Raw genomic sequence first — 19357 nt, forward strand, 5'->3', positions numbered from 1 at the left:
ACAGTGCCATGCAGCCCAATAAAGAATGTTAATAACTGCAGGAAAAATTATATATGTGTGTATATATAGTAGCAATGCTGCCTCGTCTACCTCAATGACCCGTGTTTTAGAAAGACACACAGGCATGATCTCGAGATCAACTTGGGGGAAATTATCTGTAGCTGGGGTGAGAATAAAAGCAGGTGTACCATCTATTAAAAATAAGTAAACTTTGCATACAAAAGTACTTCCCATATTTTGCTGGTTTAGTTTATAAATGGAAATCAGTTTTACTGTAGCATGTTGATGATTTCCTCGTCTCTCTGCAGGTGGTGCAGGACGCCCTGGACCAGGCCAGCAAAGGCAGAACGTGCATCATTGTGGCGCACCGTCTGTCTACCATCCGGAACGCCGACCGCATTGCCGTCTTCCAGGGAGGCGTGGTGGTTGAACAGGGGACGCATCAGCAGCTGCTAGCAAAGAAGGGAGTCTACCATATGCTGGTCACTACACAGCTGGGCCACGGGACAGAGTGAGGGGACGGTGGGAGTCACTATTTGTCCTGTTGAGGGATTTAAAGGAACTTAGAGGAGCACTTTCTGCCTTCTTTTAGGTTGTTTTACTTTAAGGCACTTTCACTGATTTATGCTCAATGATTTAAGTGAAACAACTGGGACTGAAAAAGATGGCTATGCCTCGTTAGTTACACTGTTTTAAGTTTAACTGCTGTGATTTGCTGCTGTCACCTTATAAAACTTTTTGAAACAAAAATATAAGTTTTCCTTGAGAAAATAGAAAAACTGGATTGTATTTGTCCGTTTCTTAGAGGAAATGTTGAAGACTCACATTTCATTTGCTTTTAAGCATGACATCAGTTTATCTATCAGATTAACTAAAATGGTGCTCATAAAACAACTATGATTGACCTGATTCATTAAACTTGTGAAATTATAGATTTAAAGCAAATTTGATTTGCAATAAATGTCCAGATTTGGTTTAAATCTGGTCTTTATCATAGATCCCCTAACTCTCATATGATTAGCTTTATTTTTACTGTCAAATCTACCATTTGCTTTAATGTAAGCCTCATACCTCTATGCTTACCTGCAAACTGTGGCACATTTTTAAACTTTAAGATATTGATCACCTCGCACTCCTCTTTACAAAACAAGTCTGACATATCATTTACCATGTAAAGTTGTGGATCCCCAAATTGGGGCTGAGGCCCCTTTTGTGGTTCTTGAGATGCTCTCCAGACATCAGATATGTAAAAATGCTTGTTTATAGCAGATGTCATAATGAAAAGTGTTGGATCGACATAACTGACATAATTGTGGAGAAAGCAGAATACATTATTCCTTCCTTAAACTTCCACAATGCCAGCATCTGTTTACTTCAGCAGTCTTTGTTTAGCAGGTTAATAGATTGAGGGACACTGCTCTGTTTTAATGCTTTTAATCTGGTTGACTCAGGTGTCATATAAACTGATCAGAAAAAAAGACTGAAAATTATTTTGTTTAAAAATAAAGTTAAATAAGAGTAACAGCCAATAAGAAATCATATATTCTGCACTGAAAATGTTATATTCTGTTTGTTTGAAGATTTATATATTTTTTGTAAGGCCTAAATGTGTTAGTTCATTTAATGATGGATGGATTGACTTTATGCAGATTCTGATCTCTTGCATAAATGCAATGTGTGACTTGTAAACAGGGATCACTGATGCAGAGCTGATATTCTGAGGAGATTGTATTCTGGTTATTAATACCTTAGTAATATTTGGGGGGAATGAGTAAAAATGAATTGTGTAATAAAGATGTGTATTCAAGCATTGATACCATTTCTCTTTTTGTGTTTTACTAGCAAAGAAAACAGTCATATTCTGATGTTTGTCACAGCAAATAAACATCAGAATGCATCTACATACGTAATTAACTTTTTTTTAATTTTTAAATGGGTTAAGAGTTGGTGGCGAAAAACTTCGATGAAATGTATAAAAGTCTATAGGAATAATTTCAAATCCATGAATATGCTTCACGTTGTTTGGTGTTCAAAAAAGCAGCTGACTTTTTTTCATAGGTGAAACATGCAGCAAATGCCTCCAAGTTATTTCTTGAAACATGTTGACTGAGGCGTGTCCACAACCGGCAAATTTATGAACTGACAGAAAATTCTAAAACCAACCTGCTGAAAATAGATAAATGAACCACGAAACCCATTGAAAGGAAAATGCTGCGATAGAGAAATGATCCCTCTGAGAAAATACACAGCAGCTAAGTTCAAATGAGCAGCAAATAAAAAATGTACGGCAAACGTGCAAAAGAAAAATGCTTCAAGTTGTGAAACCTTGCAAACCAGCTCTGCATTACAGAAGTGCTCTGTTGTACAGAGCTAGTTTGCAGTACTGCTTCTAGCCATTTTTATCTTTTCATGTATTTGGCTCATTGGCATGAAATGTAAGAACTCTGTAAAGTGCCTTGAGATGATGTGTTGTGAATTGGTGCTATATAAATAAAATGAATTGAACCATGTATTTTAACAATAATTTAATATGTAATTCTTTGTTAGAGAGAATCCAACCAAAATGCAGCGAAGAGTGTCATTTTGTTTCCCATGACAAAATGATGGACTTCTGCAGATAAATTAAACCTGTTATATATTTACAATTAAGATTATTTATGAGCTCAGATTCATCACGAGTCCATCCATCATAGATCAAAGGTAAGGTTTCTGCTTCTTTAGCAAGAAGAAAAGAGGTAGGGGACATTTGCATAATCACAGACCTGAGAACATTAATAAAAAGCAAGGCTGTGGAACTACAGTTCTTTTAAGGCATGAATTATTTAAAAACATCTCTATGTAGTAACTGTAGTTTTATCGATACGGCTCATTCGGGGTCTGTCATCCATGATCAGTAAAAGTACCATTCAAACTTCAGGACAGGAGTCTAACAGAAATTATGCAATTTCAGAAACAATTGGATGCAAAATAAAAATAAATCTTGCACAAAAATCAAAGAAATAAACAGTCATATGTGCACAGAAAAATTATCAATAAAAATGCTAAAAAGAAAAAGTTTTTCATTAGCAGAGCTCATCTACTGTAGTGTTAGAGATTCTGCTCTCTTGCATTGATTTGTGCTGATCTAGCTGTCAATATAAAATCAGTCTGAGCTGCATGTGACAAGAGGGAGAGAAGAAATGAAACGAATTCAGCCTTTTATGGATGGCTATTTATAGATTAGCTGTGGTGGCCAGATGGAGCATCTCGTGCATGGAGCTGGAGAAGAGGTTGAAGAGTGAGGCTGCATCTGTCTCATGGCAGGACTTCCAGGCTGTGACAGAGATCACAATCCTATATGATAGGGAAAACAAAAATGTTTAATCAAAGCTTGGAGAATTTGAGGTAACTAGTCAGTCACCTTTTTTTGTTTTATGGAAACAACCCTAGAACCTGATTTCCTCCCACCTGTCATCCCTGATGCGGTAGAAGAAACCGTAACCATGGTGAACCATCGGAGCCACCGCCCCCATTATTGTTGTGTAGCCCACCAGACTGGACGACAGCACAAAGTTCCCACCGCCGCCACTGCAGACACAGACACAACTGTCCAATTAAGAGAATCAAAGGAAAAACTTCTCTGCATCTGTTCATATGTGAAGATAGAATTTTTTATCTAGATTTACGGACTGAAGACTCTCAGTGTCAGATTCTTTTTGGACATATTTGTTCAAATTTAGGGAGAAACAAAAATAATTACCTGTTAGGATTATTCTTATTGATGATGTAAGAGTCTGTTACAGCCTAATATTACCTGTATGTTGCTTGTCAGGACTAATGTTTTCCCAAGTAGTTCATCTAATTAGGACAGTTTCTCTGACAGGATAAAAGGTCATCTTCATTATGCACATGGCAAAGATTTGGGAATGGAGAGAGCAGTGTTCTTGATCTAAGAACATAGTGGAATATTTTAAAAAGGTTGGATCCATGGATGTCTCCTCATTTACAGACATGTATGGTGTAATAATGTAACATTCTGGAGATGTATAAAATGCTTCTTTAAAGGTATTGTGAAGCATTTTTGCTAATTTTTTTAAAAGACCTGCCCTCTCCACAAAAAATGTACATGCACAATCCAGTACCCCCTCCCAAGAGGGAACGCCTATTAAAAGCCTGCACAAGCCCATTTCTCCTCATGCAGGCTCTGTTTGAAACTTGCTGCTCCCCTGGCTCATACAAGCTTACTGTGTCCGAACGTCCACCTTCCCCCCTAAATCCCTCAATCACTATATAGAGAGATGACTATATAGTGGACTTTACAGCAAGTTCAGTTAACTTATCGTTCAGACAGATTATTACTTTTTGCTCCCCGCTGGTCAAGTAACTCCTCCTCCACTGCGCGGTGCCGGGGCCACTCAGTCGCCACTGTAACAAAAAATCCCATAATGCTTTGCGATGAGAGCTCTCTGTGCAAAGCATTCCGGGGCATATCTGCCTCTTCTGAGACCTTTCTTTTCTTCTCGTACACGTCGTAGACACTTTTTCCTCTCATGGTCCTCGGCCATTTTCAATGAACCGCGGTGAGAAATGTGAGCTTTAATGACTGTCTGAAACCGTAACTCATCAAAAGTGCGCATGCACAGAAAAAGATAGCTAAGGGGACAAGCATGTGGGACGGCCTTACGTAAACATATCACCTGAATAATTGACAATAAGGAGGACCACTTATTTTGATGATCCACCCAGAAATAAAAGATCGTCCTCTATACCTTTAACTGTGATTTGAGGCCAGAGCATGAGATAGTTACATAAAGCGCTGCCTTCTGTAACTCTAAGCAATTTCTCTGATCTGAGTAAGATTACAAATTCTGTCATGTCTCATGGTCATTTCACACATACATTGTCAAGTGTTATTTAAATTTTTTTTCCCGAGTGATCTCTTTTCAGGAAAAGAATCGGAGAGAGAAAGCTTTAAGGTGTAAACACAGAGCTTTCCATAACATAACTAGTAGTCAATTAGATTGACATGAGAGACTTTAATTAGATATTTCGAATACTACCAAAAATAAAACTCTAGAGCAGAGGTTTCCAAATTTCTGTCTGCGGGCTCCTCAGCTTCTTTGCTTCTGACATTGACATACTATATATACAGCATTACCTTGCTTGTTCATTGCATTTAGGCACAATGCAGCCAGAGTGAGCTTCATGCTTAGAAATAAATGCAGTCACTGTATACGATAAGGCCTATTTAATAAATTAGATGCCGAAGTTTTTTTCCAATATGTGTTAAAACTTTACAAAGAAATAATTTTCCTATACTGAAACAAGTTTTGACTACAAAACAGTTGAACATCCTCAACTTATGCAGATAGAGGGGAAGCGGTATGAGTGGCAGTACCTCCTAGAGTAGAGGGGGTCAGAGAACAGCTCAGGTGTGGGGCGTCCATCTTCTTTAGCAATAAGGTAAAGCCCAAGTAGATGCCTGTCAAAACCTGCAGCCAACAGCAAAAGGGTTCAAACAACGGATCATTCAGGCCAAAAGAAACCAGTTTAAAAAAAAAAGAAATCTTTCTTTGTTCCCAAAATGAAACGTTCAAGTAAGTTATAATAGAATATTCCACAAACTCACCGTTTCCATCTTGAGCCTCAGACATCAGTTTGTTGTGTTTATTAAAAGCTGACAGCATGGCGGTCCTCCGAGCTTTCACCTAAGAGGAGACATGGCGGCCTTACATTTGTAAAAACAAGCTGCTTTGAAAAAGATTCAGTAAAGCAAGAGTTTAAAAAAAACAACTCATCAGCAGAGATAATCCGATTAAAGTTGATACAACCTTCTCAAGGAAGAGCAAAGGGTTGGAAAAACACATGATAATAAAAGTATACCATTTTTATCACCATGTGTTAGTTTGTTTCCATCATTGCTGCACAGCACCCTGTACAGGAAGTAAACACTGTCTATTACTGGTTTTACAGCAGCAACATACTGTTCAGCTTTACCTCACATGCAGGGTCCATCATGGCTTTGCACCAGTTCACAGCCTCCTGGGTGCAAGGTCGCATAGTCTCTGTCCTGCCGTGGTAAAACCTGCGAGTCGTTGCTGTTTCATAGCAACTTCCCGGCCTGATAAAACCACAAACAGACCGTTTTTTTCTTTCTTTTTTGAAGTAAAACTGATAAACATCAAAGTATCAGTTGCATACTTCTTGTGCAATTTGTAGTAAGCTAGCTGCATTGCCAGTTGGATAAATGTGTCTGGATGCAGCTTCCTCTGTTTGATGGCCAATTTTCCAAACGCTGTGAAGGCATAGCACACGATCTGCAGGTCCTGGGTCTGCAACAGCACCGATAATGCTGATGATCAGCCCCAACTTAATAAAATAAAGGTTGTTATTTTTCTTATAAGGCTTTCCAAAGACTCACAGACTCCAGATACTGCTGCTTGGCATGATGGATGTCACTGTAGGCTTTTTCATCCAAAGTGAACAGCAGCTCCTCAGGAAAAGGAATCTGTCTGATTGTGTCTGAACCCTAAAAAGAACAGAAAGCAGCATCTGAGAAGCTGGGGAGGATGCAAGCGCAATTGTATTTCTAGAATGGGATTAAAAAGTTGAGCTTTACCTTCCATTGTCCCTCTGTAGCTCTGATTTGTTGGTCAAGATACCAACACATCGATATCAGCACCATAGCGTCATATGGTGCATGCTGCAAAATAAGTCCAAATCAATCAAATTTAAACCATATTTCCGTCCCAAACTCAGGGTTCCTATTTTCTTTCCACATTTAAACCTAAAAATGTATAATTTTTTTTCTTGTTGGTTTTTAAAACTTTACAAACCAGAATGTACAAAGATCAGGCTAAAGATTCATAATGTAAAACCGGAGACTTTAAAGAGAAGACAGACCCCATCCACTCATCCGTGGAAGATTTTAAAGGCTGATCGATTAAACATTTAGAGAACTGTACGAGGAACAAACACTACTCTAAATATTTGATTGTTTTCTTAGTAGGACCCAGATAACACATAAATTAGATCCCAGATTAGTCCAAACTTCTTGAAGAACCAGGCAGCAAAACTTACATCACAAGTGGATCCAAAAGTGCCATCTGAAAATGCGATCGAGTTGTATGATTTATCCCCCCAGCGGATAGTGGGGTCACCTGTGAGGGCTGCTGCCGTCAGCTGCATTCAAAGCAACATAATCAGATCACGTTGTTTGTAGTGAGAGATAACTTAGATTAGGGCTTCTCATACATTAGTGTAGTTCTCGGGACGGGAGTAGGGTTTGGATTCATCCAGGGAGATGACAAACAGGCTGCTCTGAATGGTCTCCAGAATCGTCTTATTGTGTGGATCGATGCTGACTAGATGCTCTCTAGCCTGAAAAATACACACAGAGGTATTGATTCTCAGTTATTCAGAATGAGAGTTTAGAATAATGAATGATAATGACGCTGATGTTTTGTCTCTATAATAGAAGACAGCGGCGGTACCTTTGCCCAGCGAGTCCGTTCATCAGATGTCAGTGCGCCAACCCCGTCTCCTTCTGGTTCTCCCTCACAGCGCTTCTTCACGAAGCTCAGCTGCCTACACACATCCAAGAACACATTCAGCACAAACTTTAAACAATGCCACTGTTCATCATTCCAAACCTTTGGGAAAAAAAAATAAAAATACACTGGACCTTGTTTTCCAAGTTTGAAGACATTTCAGTTCCCATCCGGGTAGCTTCTTCAATTCAAAATGTCTGGATTAGCATTGAGTTCCAAGTTTTATAGAGTGGCCCAAAAGCCTTGTAATGGCTTAGAAAACATGCAAATTGAACCAGAAGAACAGGTCCACCCCTTAGTAATGGGGAGGCGTTGAGGTATTTGTTAGTCTGCAATACCTGATTACTGGTCTATGCCTCTGAAAAGGGAGTCTTTAGGGTCATTGTTGGCCTGGCTGACCAGGCGAGATGTTTTGATCCCCTGCATGGCAATGATCATTGAGATGATAGCGGGAAGGAATCAACTGGATCACTGCGTTGCAGGTTTCTGAGAGCTGAAACCTGAGTCCACCCCCTCTGTTTAAGGGGGAGGAGAAACATCTTCAAACGCTTTTTTTACTTTTTACTTTTTTGGAATGATCATGACCTGGATGACAAAGAATCTTCACCAGCTTTGGAAAAATGTTCTTTACATAAAATGGATCTTTTAAGGCCAGTTTGTACTGACCAAAAACCATTTTAATTGATTTGACAGCTAATTAAGGATCTGTCAATATCTATACTACTCATAATAATAAATAAAGCTTAAAAATCAAATACCAGCTAAATGTTATGTGGCATTTTAACATTGATCTGGTGTCATTCATCATTGAATGAACCTCTATACAAGTGTAGATCAAGTGTATACGCTATACAAGTGTAGATTTATTTATAGATCAATAAATAAACAAAGAAAAAAACACTTTTGGGTTCAGTGGAGGATCTATGCACTGATAAGGATACCTGTATTGGGCGGGGCCTCGATCCAGCACTAAAATGGTGGCATCGGTATCGGTGAATACCAATAAATAGCGCACCGATACCATTTTGAGAGACAAAAGTTTATTCAACTATTGTCTCCCATTCCAGGTAGGCAATAAAAATCTCTTTGTATTAGTCTTTTTCCTGCTTCACAAAGATAGGCAGCAGCTTGAGAAAGCCATGATGGCAATTATTTTACATCTAAGTGGTATGCAGCTCTTCATATATACACACAATGCTATCGGTATGGGCCAATGCTGCACAGCCAGGTATCGGGTATTGGTATCAGGGGCAAAAAATGGCATCGGCGCAACACTAATGCTGATGTAGGTTGCAAGTCTATATCTCCCTCCCACCTGAGGAGCTCTGGAGGAGTCAGGATATGTCCATCAAAAAGTGCATCGAAAGTGAAAATCCGTCCACGGCACATCACCACCAGGTGGGAAGGACACGGGCCCTCGCTCACTGGAAAACAAAACAAAATGAACATAACAGCTCTAAAAAAAAAGCTCAAAGGTTCCAGGCGTGTCTGATAGCAGCAAGGCTAAATCCACCTGTCTTGAAGTAGTTATGAATGGTGTCCTTCTTCACTCCAGGTACTTTGCAGGTGGAGTAGAGCATCCTGAACTGATCCATGTCTAGTGGGGTTTTCCCAGCTTTCTGGGGAGCAAGTCTTTCCCTAAAGTAAATGTAGGAAAATGAAGCATCCAATGTTTACTCTTTGAGATAAAACATTGAATTATATGTGTGAGCATGTCTTACGTGCGGAGCAGGTCCCAGTACTGCAGCGTGTGCCATGTTATGATACTGGTTCTCTGCAGAGAAATTCCTTCAGCAGGAGGCCAGAAATGCTCCAAGTAAGGCCCAGGGCCTCCAAAGTTTACATTCAGCTGAGAGGGAATCCGCACTTCTAGATACGCCGTGTCCAACCACCATTCCTCCAGCTGAAGGAAAACACATACTGTTAGCTCTCTTCTTTGATAAAGAATGACTAACAGGGTTATGCTAAGCCACAGACCCAGTTTCTCTTTTCCTTCGCTCTCTGCAGCAATTTCTGGTGCAGTTCTCTGCCGACACCTTCGGAGAATTTCCTCACAGTGTTCACGGTAGCTTTAAACTCTTTTTTTGTTGCAAACGGGCGAACTGCAAGAGGAATTAGAGTGAGAGCATTAACCAAAAGTGGTATCTGGAATGCCAGTTTCATCAAACGCCTGACAGAGGCACTAAATGTCCTATTTTGGTTTTATTGGAAAGATACTTTCTGCAGTTATGGAAATGGATGATGTGGTTTTAACATGCTGCTCCATCTGTTCATAAATCTGGAAGTCCAGGACGAATATACTTTAAAGCTTTAAACCAATTGGTTTCTCCTGAGCTCTGGAAAGCTCACATTTTGGATTTTATTCATGTAAATGCACCTATCGGAGAGGAACTCTGCTCCTGTGAGAACTAAAATGAAATACGTATTATGGCTGCACAGACGTTGCAAAATGATTGTTAAATTAACTTGTTGACGATTATAATTAGCCTGAAATATTCTACAGTAGCTTCTAAAATGTTCTAAACACTGCCTCAGAGCTTCTTTATCATAGCAACCACAGCTATAACATCCAAATTTCCATTTTCTTTTGTTTTTATCAATATTTTACTCTGTTAAATCACACCTAAAGAGTTAATCCGTCCTACCTGCATCCAGATACTTAGACAGGCTGCCCTGCAGTGATGGTACAGGTAGGGGAGGCAGACTGTTCTGGTACTGAAAGGTCCGTTCAGGCAGAGTGTCTGTTAACTGATTGGCCATTTCTTCTCTCTGTAACAAAAGATTTATAATATACCGTCACAAAGCGTGCGGGCTGCGCTATAAGCTGTGGGTCTAGATACGGCCGAGGCGCTGAGGAAGTGGGGGTGATTTTAGTCCGACAACGGAGGGACATGATGGCGAAAAAGAGCGGGTATCCAAGTGGAAAAAGGGTCCCAGTGTTCTCGCGCACCTCGCTCTTCTAGCAGGTCAAACTTCACAAGTTGTTTTCCTCAATTTCGGTCATAAAAACAAAACAAGCCGACCTCCTGTCTGCAGCACTGTCCGCGGTCAGGGGGTGGCTTTTTGTTTGCTGCGACACCTACGCAGAAGACCTGGTTTCGAAGTATAAATCAGCCTAAAGGGTGGCCATGGCCACCTCTGGCCCCCCATCTAGCTCCGCCCCTGCCTCCATCAGATATCTATAACTCAGTGATAGAGAGTAATGTCTACCTTAATTAGCTCATTTCTGATTGCTAGCAATAAATAATAATAAGAAGAAGAACAAAGATTAAACAGGGTTTCTATAAAGAGACACATGATTTATTGCATGAATCAGAATATTTTCATTCCATTATTTTTTGTTACATTTTTGTCACTATTTAATGTGTTTGTTCTTGGAAACAAGAAATCAGGATGATTCAAAATCAGAGTCAAACATCAGACATGTCCAGGAGGATCCTTATCTGTGCATTTCTGTCTATTGATTAGTGCAACACTTCTGAGAATTGCATAGAGATAAAGCAAGGTTTAATAACTTGCTGCGTAGCTAACAAACAGATACAAAAACAAAAGCTAATTTGCCATAATTTTCATTAAAAAAAAAAAATCAAACTTCATGTCAGCTAGTCTAAGTATAAAGGGATAATTGATCACGTGTATTTACTTTGTTTTTGTTTAAGTTATACAACAATTAACTCCTCCCTCACCGTTTCAATATGGGATAAACATATTCTTATACATTTTAAAAGGCCTCTATTGCAGAAAAAATCCATCAAGAAAAGTTATTTCGATTCTTCTTACAGTTAAAAACAAACAAGGTGTCATTCAGTGCAGCTTTTAAGGCTAATGCTACATCAAAACGCGGCTACTTTATTTAGCAAAGATAATCGAACTGGAAACTTACTGCTAGCTCAGCTTCTCCGGGATGTTTTGAGTATAAATATCTTGGGTTTGGTTCCTTTTACACGGCTGTATAAAAGAGGGAATGTGGCTGTGTTGCTGTCTGCAGCTCCTGCAGCTGCAACGCCAGCCTGTGTTCACCTTTACCCCACTCAGCCAATGCGTGTCTGCCCGAAAGAGCCGGCTCTTTAGGCCGGTTCATTCAAAGGAACGACGAAAGCTGACCTGTTCACAGTGAACGAAGCAGTAGTGTTTTAGCTACCTTAGGGTTACATGCTAATTTATTAAGTTAGCAATTAATAGATTTTTATTTTTGTATTATCTCTTGTCAACATGCAAAGGTGGATGATCTCTTGACTTTGCAAATATTTTAATACCTTAGTTATTGATACATATGTAGTCTCATATTCATTATTACATCGATTGTTATTACAGTGAATATTTTTGCACTATACTTGCAAGTAGCCTACCACACTATCTGTATTCATAGAGCATGTGAGGGGAGTCCGATCTTTTGATCTGATCCAAAGTATTTGAATCCCAAATATTAAGGCGGAAATCTCACCATCAGCTACAGCCTGAAGTCAAACACACTACAGCGCATGCGCACATTTGACCCATTTTTACATTCGAAAAATGAGCTGCGTTGGCTGATTCACCACAGCGAATAATCTAAAACAAAACCAAAATAATGGTCAAAACATGGATACAAAATTAGACCGTTTTTAGAATAAGTATTATTTGATCAAAACGAATTTAAAAGTGAGCACGTTTTAAAATAATAATAATTAAAAAAAAACTGCAATGCCAAATTGCTTGGTTGAGGCATTTGGTCATGTCAATGTGCCCTTTCTCTATGTGCTCTATTAGAGATTTTTGCTTGCTTTAACCAGGTAGTTGTGGATTCTATGCTGCATTTTGAAGCAGAGTTTTCTTCAGGTTCCTTCATTCCTGCTGAAATTAATTTAACAACTGTGTTGGCCCAGTTGATTTACCCAACTTCAAAAGTTTGTTCGTTTTTTTTTTTTGTAATTAAAGGAAGAATTGTATAATGACTGTATTCTAATTATGTTAGCCCACCATATGTTCACTAATAATTCATAAAAGTATTCCCGATATATCCCACCTTGTATTCACAGAATCCTTAAAAACAATTCCTGTATCCAGATGGTGATCAGGATCATCACCAAAACTTTGACATTTGTTGCCAGTCACAATATGCACATTCTTTACAGATTTTACAAAAAAAGGCTAAGAAACATTTCGTTCTTTTAACATATAGAGTTTTTACCTTTTTTCAAACAGCTCCTGTCTTTTCATTTATATGACAGTATTTAAATAATTCATGCACATGCTCTGCAAACACACAACACATATTCACAAACAGGGCAAAGTCATTTAATTTCTATATTTGTTCACATTTAACAGCATTTGATCTGGGGTTTTTCATCCATGTTACAAATTAGTGCATTCTTAAAGTACATTAAATTTCCACTGATATATGACTATTATAGTTGCATAGCAGTTGGTTATTTGTATTAGTTTAGGAAAAAATATGTAAAAAAAAAAACAAAAAACAACAACAACCTCAAACTAAGGAATAATTATGGCCTCTGGGAATAGAAGGCAAATAGCAGCTCTGTTTTAGTAACCGATTTTGTAATTTTCCTCTAGCCTTCCATTAGCTTGGCCTCATTAGATTATCTCAAAGTTTACAGCCCATATTTGCTAATAATCTCCTTGGCGTGTGTAATGTAGGTCGACATCGCCTCTTCCTTGGACATTCCTGAAGCAGAGCAGAGACACATATTAGATGCACTACAAGCAAAAATGCCTCACTTTGTTTCTGTTTTACCACTAGCAACATGATTGATTTATACAGTACCTTGTGGCGGTATTTACAACCCTAAAACCCAATCACAATTTATTGCCTTTACAGCTACAAATTTCAGTGTTTACTTTAATTGATGGACCAACATCAAGCAGAGAATAGATTTAAGATTCTCAATAAAAATATCCATATGTAGTGAATATTTGTGTATTAGAATAAAAACAATTATGTTTTTTCCTGAGTTTGTTTTCAGTCACCTTTAGTCTAAAACCCCTAAATGAGACACAGCGCTGCCAGATAACTTCATGAGGTTATTTAAGACATTGCATCTGTTAATTTCCTCTGTATAAATCCCACTGTTCTGTGGAGACCAAACAGGTTTGTTGAAGGGCATTGATAAACAAACAAAACCAGTAAGATAACAGAGCAACAACCAGAAAGGCAGCAGAGGCCAATTATAGATTACAGTCTGTTTCTAGGACATCTAGTAGGGATCTTTTGACCAAAATCTGTCAAAATCACATTGACAAAATCATGTCATTCTCACAGAAAACATGGTAGTGGCAGCATTATGCTGTAGGGGAAATTTTAATCAGCACAGACCTGGAACCTGGAGAGTATAGGGGGAAAATTCCAGGGAGGTTACATTTTTCTTCAAAGTACTTATAATTTAGATTTAAATAAGTTATTTACAAGCCTTTGATGGATTATAGTAAGGCTGTTTTTTTATGACCACGTTGTGAAACTTCGGAAAATCATTTATTGAACTTGCCATAGCTTGTTATCAGTGAATTAAGGACAAAGAGTCTTTCATTCATTTACAATGACTGCACACTGTGGTGAATTGTAAGTATTTATCTGCATCAGTTATTTCAAGATCGCTCATATGTCAACTTGTTACCTTTCCTTGATTCCCAAGCATCCCACTTTGCTTTTCCTGTAGGGTCCAGCAGGCCAGGTCTATCTGCAGTTAAGAAAGGAAACACAGTAGTTCAAAACTTAAAAGAAAAAATTTTCATCTAGCTCATGCGGATCAAGTCACATACCGGTGTTAACATCCCCGACTATAGCCTGTTTATACAGACCGTACAGGATGAGCAGCTCATCGTTTGCAGGTTGCGTTTTCACCTTTTTCACGTCGTCTGCCACTTTCTTGAACTCTGCCTGAGGGTCAGACACTTAGAAAAGGTCATTCAGAACACGACCCATTGGGAGGTTCAGGCAATTTCGATTTAATTTAAAGTACTTCAAAGCCACCGATCTGATATAGTGTTCAGACAGAAGTACAGAATAAGGAAATGTGCATATTAATGAGCAACATCCAACACTGAATTTGTAGTCAAGCCACAGGGCAAATCCTGGGAAACCGACTGCTGCACAACTGGGAGTCAAACAAAGGGCTTTTTATACAAGACTCTGGTGCTTTTGTCCCTGCTTGAATAATCTGCTTTACAAAAAGATCTGGGACATGCACATAATTATAGAGCCCCTTTTAAGGATAAGTATAAGCAACATTCATGAACTGAAGCCACTGCTGCAAAAAGTGGTTCAAAATTGATTTAAAAAAAGATTAATTCTTCTTATCAGCTCTGGCGCTTAAAAAATAACAGCACATGCAGCTGCAGCATCAGCACCACATAACCAGTAGATGAGCAGAGCAGACATGATTTCCCTTACATCGAGCCATTGACTATAAAATGGATGAGCAAACAAACAGCAATAACAGCAGCAAGGTGATGAAACATGCAATAAAAAAGATTGCTGATTTTACCTCGACGGACATGTTTGCTGGTGCAGGAACTGGCTGGAGGCAGCGACACAGCTGAGCAATATTTTATGAGTTAGTAGAGAGCCAGCAGCAGCAGTCCTAGGAAGAAGAGGAGGAAGAGGAGGAGGGAACAAGAAGGCTGCAGAGCAGAGAGCTGATTGGCTGGCAGACACTGCGACACATAGGGAGATACATGCTGAGGGAAACCTGACCCCAGAAAAGGGTCACTGTGTACTTGGAGCAAATGCAACGTTTGTAATCGTGTGCATCAAGCTCTGTTTATATTATAGATAAAGAGGGTTTGATGAAATTTCAACCGCTATTCAATAAATTAATCAACATTTAACCAGGAAATATACACCTAAAAAAGACAGTTAAATGTTTTTATTTTTTTTATCAATAGTTCCAATTGTGACGTTCAGAACGACCTGCTAACAGCAAAAATAATTAGAAAAACATGTATAATTGTGTTAAATGTTAAACAGATTAAAATCGTCCACTCAAAATAAAAGCAACATTTTGGGATTTGGGTTTTAGGTTGGCTAAGGAAACTGTTAAAATGTAGATGTTGGTTTACAGATTCCTCTACCTAAATCTAGAGAGAACGATATAGTAGGGAGAGAAAGCAAAACGTAATGGAAAATGAGGTAGGATAATTAGGTAAAGGGAAGATATCTATAAAGAATACCAGTATTCCAGATCAACAAAAACAGCTGAGGTTGCATGGGAACAAAGGAATTAATAGGAGGGAAGATATAGTTATTAATAGATCAGGTAATTGCCTCCTTAAGGGCACCTTTTTAAAACATATCACTGGTTTGTGTAGTTGGTGTAATATCACAGAAATGGTTGAATGTGTTTTTATTCAGTGTACTGTATAGGCATGTTGGCCTAGAGTTAGAGCAGTGCTTGTGCTTCTGAGAAGGTTGCAAGTACCTGGTTCAATCCCTACAGACTGCCGCTCTGGGTCCCTGAGCAAGACCCTTAACCCCACTCTGCTCCCCAGGTGCTGCACAATGGCAGCCCACTGCTTCCCAAGGGGATGGTTTAAATGCAGAGAGTGCATTTCTTCATTATGAGATCAATAAAGTTCTATACGGCAGGTATGGAAATCAAAGAAGAATTTTTTTAAGCTAAGTTTTAAGTTTAATGGGGAATTTAATATTTATACTAATAATTTAAATAAGGAAATATATTTTAAAAACTGACTTAATCGAGCGAATTTAAAGAAAGATGATCAAAACAATATAATACACGAGATGGCAGCAGTGTAACATTATTTGGGTGCGAGCTTCCGTTAAAAAAAGGTGTAATGTTGCCTCCCTAACGCTAGGTGTCGCCGTTTCTAATTCTAAACTTTTAAAACAAAAATAAAACATGGCTGCGCACCGTGTGCTCGGTGCTCCACTCAGGCTGTGAAATAAACATTAAAACGGCTTGTGATTTCAGTCAGTTTAAGGTATGATTCGTTTGTTCTTAAAAACGCCTAAATGTGTTTATATCGTGAACGTGTTATATGAAGGGAGCCAGATAGTTTTCTTCATTTAATGGAAAATACCTGTCCATACACGTGTTTAATTTTAGGAACAGTAAAATAATAATTGGAATACACAATTTTTTATTTATAGGGTACCGATAATGATATAATTATAATATGCTAAAATAATGAATGTATTTACCACTAGCCTGAATGGCTACACAAACAAAACCTAATAAACGGAGACTCTAAGGCTCTGTATTCACGCAGGTTTGTTGAGGTTCAAATATTTGCCTTCGAGCTGAATCCCTTTTCTGCACCACTACCCATCTTAAAAGCTCTTTTTTTCTTTTCTGTTGCAGTAAACTTTAAATATTACCCTTATCAAAGAGACTAAAGTAATAAAAACTGTTACAATTGGAGAAACAATGTTGACATGCATAAGAAGGGAAATTAATTGAAATATGGGAAAGCTTTGTGTGTGTGATTGTTTGTTCCAGGTAGTGGCACAAACAAAATATAACAGGTTATGGAAGGTAGGTGCAGATTTGTTTTATGAGGAGGAAATCAGTTATGGTTGGTCCAAGATGGTTTAAAGAGAATATTAGACTGTCTTAAAGATAGTAAACAAAGATCATAATAAAGAACGTTTATGAAATGATGCCAAGGTTTCCACCCTAAATGGATTTCTGTTTCAGGTTTTAGATGAGACATGGCAGCTGCAGCAAAACCGTCTAAGAAGGAACTCAAAAAGCAACTTCAAAGTAAAACTTCCTTCACATCACCCTTCAGTGCACAATGGAGCCCGCTTCCACAAAAAGAAAAGGATTTCATCCTGACAACTTTAAAGGACAAAATTGTCGCCACAGGTCTGGAGAAGAAGGAGGTGAAGGTGTGTCGTCAGTGGAGGAAGAAAAAAGAGATTGAAGGAGATGCTGCTGAGGAACCTGCTCCCCAGGAAGTCCAGGGACTTGATCCCACTAGAAGCGGCTGGACAGATGTGGCAGCTAGACGGCAGCTGGCCATCGGCATCAATGAGGTCACAAAGGCACTGGAAAGAAACCAGCTCCAGCTGCTTCTTGTTTGCAAGTCTGTCAGACCGCAACACATGACGAACCACCTGATCGCTCTGAGTGCGACGAGGGGCGTACCGGCCTGCCAGGTTCCCCGCCTGAGTGAGAGCATAGCAGAGCAGCTGGGGCTCAGAAGTGTCCTGGCTCTGGGGTTCAGACAGTGTTCTGAAGAACATGAGGTGTTCAAAGACACGGTTGACGCTATTAAACCCAGGGTGCCTGTACCGGATGTTGATTGGCTGAAAGGTGAAGCAGCTAGAGTGACCTCTGAGCTCTCAGATGGTCAGGAGGAGGAGGAGGAGGGAGAAGAGCAAATGGAAGAAGGGAAAGAGGAGGAAGGTGGGAGAAAACCACAAAAACGGAAACTGGAGATTGAATCTGAGGTGAAAGAGTCTGCTTTAACCTGCACTCTGCAGCCGCTGAAAGTAAAGAGAACAATTCCTAATCCTGCTAAGAAAAGAAAAATTAAAGTGAAAAAACAGAAAACCAAATAAGAAATTCTACTCTTACAGCACAGTGGATCCCATTGTTCTTTGTCTGGAACAATCCGTTAGCGTATTTTTTGATTTTCTTTTTTAATTTGCATTATTAAAACTATCCAAACCTCATGGTAAACATGAAGCTTTACTGTTGAGCTTTTCCTTTTACTGTTTGGTCGTAAAACATGACAACAGTTTTCAGTTGCAGCTGTACGTTTAAACCTTTTTTTTTATAATACTTATAAGTTGCTCTATTGCAAAATAAAGTTTTTATTTTAAAGCTAAGAAGATGCACTTTTTTGTTCAATTCTTTCTCAAAAAAAGTTTTCTCTTAGACCCATGAGCTAACATGAACATGAAGTAAATTAATTTGCTTAAAATATCAAAGCAGCATGCTGTGATCCTGACAGTGTTAAGACATTTGATTATAGATATCAGCTTAAATTCTAGTGAGACTTTAATTACAAAAATATGTATAGGTTATGAATTTCTTTACAATGTAATAGTACTGTTCTATCATGTATTCATGTGAGGTTAGCGATACTATTCAGATTTTTCAGCCAGACCTTTTAGGGTCTTTTTTTTTTAGGTTATTTTTATTCATGATTTCATCTTTTCTCCTCATAATATACTTCCCGCTGTCCAAACATTTGGTGAAATTGCATATAAAAACTGATCAGAGGTATCTGGAGGATGTCAATTTGTCTTCTAAACGTGTACTTGAGGTCTGTCCAGGACCTGCAAAAGGTTTCTGAGAACGCTGCTTGAATCTGAGGGAAATTTAGAAATAATAAAATGTGGAACTCGTATGAGTAAAAGAGTAGGGTGATTGGTTTCAGTTCTCAAATATGTTAAGATGATGAAAAGTTACACAGATAATCAGCAGATAAACATTTATAAATAGGGCAAACAAGGACATCACAGGAGAGGATTTCTAAAAAAAAAAAAGTTCCACTTCAGCCATGTTCTTTTTTTTAAAGTTTGAGTTTATTCAATCAAATATCCATGCTGGTATAGCTGAGGTGTTGTAACAGACTGGTATTTTTACTGGGTTTTATGCCTAAATGATGCTGGTACAGGTTTTTCAGCTTGTTCACAGTTTACAATGGTTCAAAATAAAAACATTGTTCTTCAGTTTGACTGGATGTTATTTCAAAGACACTCATCGCACCACCTTCAAAGATGTGAGGAAAATCTTAAAAAAAAAAAAAAAAAAAGGTGAGTGTTGCAGCCACTTAAAGTCTGACTGGAAAACATTTATGATGGCGTCAACATGGCAGCGGAACCAACAAGTTCATCTGAGCTGCTGCAGGCTTCACCA

General features: G+C 38.6%; 4 protein-coding genes across 4 annotated transcripts in view; 2 read left to right on the forward strand and 2 right to left on the reverse strand.

Moving 5' to 3' along the window:
• The window catches only part of LOC107096292 (multidrug resistance protein 1-like), a 98763-nt gene extending 96964 nt beyond the window's left edge, over positions 1–1799 (forward strand). Inside the window, exon 24 of the mRNA XM_015392887.1 lies at positions 309–1799. Coding sequence (XP_015248373.1) covers positions 309–515 — 207 coding nt within the window. The 3' untranslated portion in view covers positions 516–1799. The remainder of the gene's footprint in view (positions 1–308) is intronic.
• A 722-nt stretch (positions 1800–2521) lies between these two features.
• Positions 2522–11955, reverse strand: crot (carnitine O-octanoyltransferase). The gene is made up of 17 exons (XM_015392901.1): positions 11413–11955; positions 10175–10298; positions 9507–9631; positions 9251–9432; positions 9043–9167; positions 8845–8953; positions 7473–7566; positions 7234–7359; positions 7060–7161; positions 6599–6682; positions 6401–6508; positions 6181–6311; positions 5977–6100; positions 5609–5687; positions 5378–5471; positions 3448–3567; positions 2522–3333 (listed from the first exon to the last, which is right to left on the reverse strand). The coding sequence occupies exons 2-17, from the start codon at positions 10287–10289 to the stop codon at positions 3213–3215; spliced, it is 1839 nt and encodes a 612-aa protein (XP_015248387.1). The 5' UTR covers positions 10290–10298; positions 11413–11955; the 3' UTR covers positions 2522–3212.
• Positions 11956–12699: 744 nt separating this feature from the next.
• acbd7 (acyl-CoA binding domain containing 7) lies at positions 12700–15141 on the reverse strand. Its single transcript, XM_015392902.1, has 4 exons — positions 15011–15141; positions 14286–14403; positions 14141–14203; positions 12700–13194 (listed from the first exon to the last, which is right to left on the reverse strand). The coding sequence occupies exons 1-4, from the start codon at positions 15020–15022 to the stop codon at positions 13121–13123; spliced, it is 267 nt and encodes an 88-aa protein (XP_015248388.1). The 5' UTR covers positions 15023–15141; the 3' UTR covers positions 12700–13120.
• Positions 15142–16372: 1231 nt separating this feature from the next.
• Positions 16373–18573, forward strand: rpp38 (ribonuclease P/MRP 38kDa subunit). Its single transcript, XM_015392888.1, has 2 exons — positions 16373–16466; positions 17183–18573. Exon 2 carries the CDS (start codon positions 17197–17199, stop codon positions 18049–18051), a length of 855 nt encoding a protein of 284 aa, XP_015248374.1. The 5' UTR covers positions 16373–16466; positions 17183–17196; the 3' UTR covers positions 18052–18573.
• Positions 18574–19357: the final 784 nt, after the last annotated feature.

Source organism: Cyprinodon variegatus, unplaced genomic scaffold (genome assembly GCF_000732505.1).
Source record: "Cyprinodon variegatus isolate N-32 unplaced genomic scaffold, C_variegatus-1.0 Scaffold613, whole genome shotgun sequence".
NCBI classification, from domain to species: domain Eukaryota; kingdom Metazoa; phylum Chordata; class Actinopteri; order Cyprinodontiformes; family Cyprinodontidae; genus Cyprinodon; species Cyprinodon variegatus.

Bases quoted from the DNA above. Each gene is read 5' to 3' on its own strand.
- rpp38 (XM_015392888.1), top strand. From the start codon at position 17,197: ATGGCAGCTGCAGCAAAACCGTCTAAGAAGGAACTCAAAAAGCAACTT.
- crot (XM_015392901.1), bottom strand. From the start codon at position 10,289: ATGGCCAATCAGTTAACAGACACTCTGCCTGAACGGACCTTTCAGTAC. The intron at 7,567-8,844 runs GTGGGAGGGAGA...GGATGTGTGTAG, and splicing joins ACTCCTCCAGAGCTCCTCAG to GCAGCTGAGCTTCGTGAAGA. The intron at 6,312-6,400 runs GTGAGTCTTTGG...GTGCTGTTGCAG, and splicing joins AGCAGCAGTATCTGGAGTCT to ACCCAGGACCTGCAGATCGT.
- acbd7 (XM_015392902.1), bottom strand. The intron at 14,204-14,285 runs GTATGTGACTTG...TCTTAACTGCAG, and splicing joins AGTCGGGGATGTTAACACCG to ATAGACCTGGCCTGCTGGAC. The intron at 13,195-14,140 runs GTAACAAGTTGA...GCTCTGCTTCAG, and splicing joins TGCTTGGGAATCAAGGAAAG to GAATGTCCAAGGAAGAGGCG.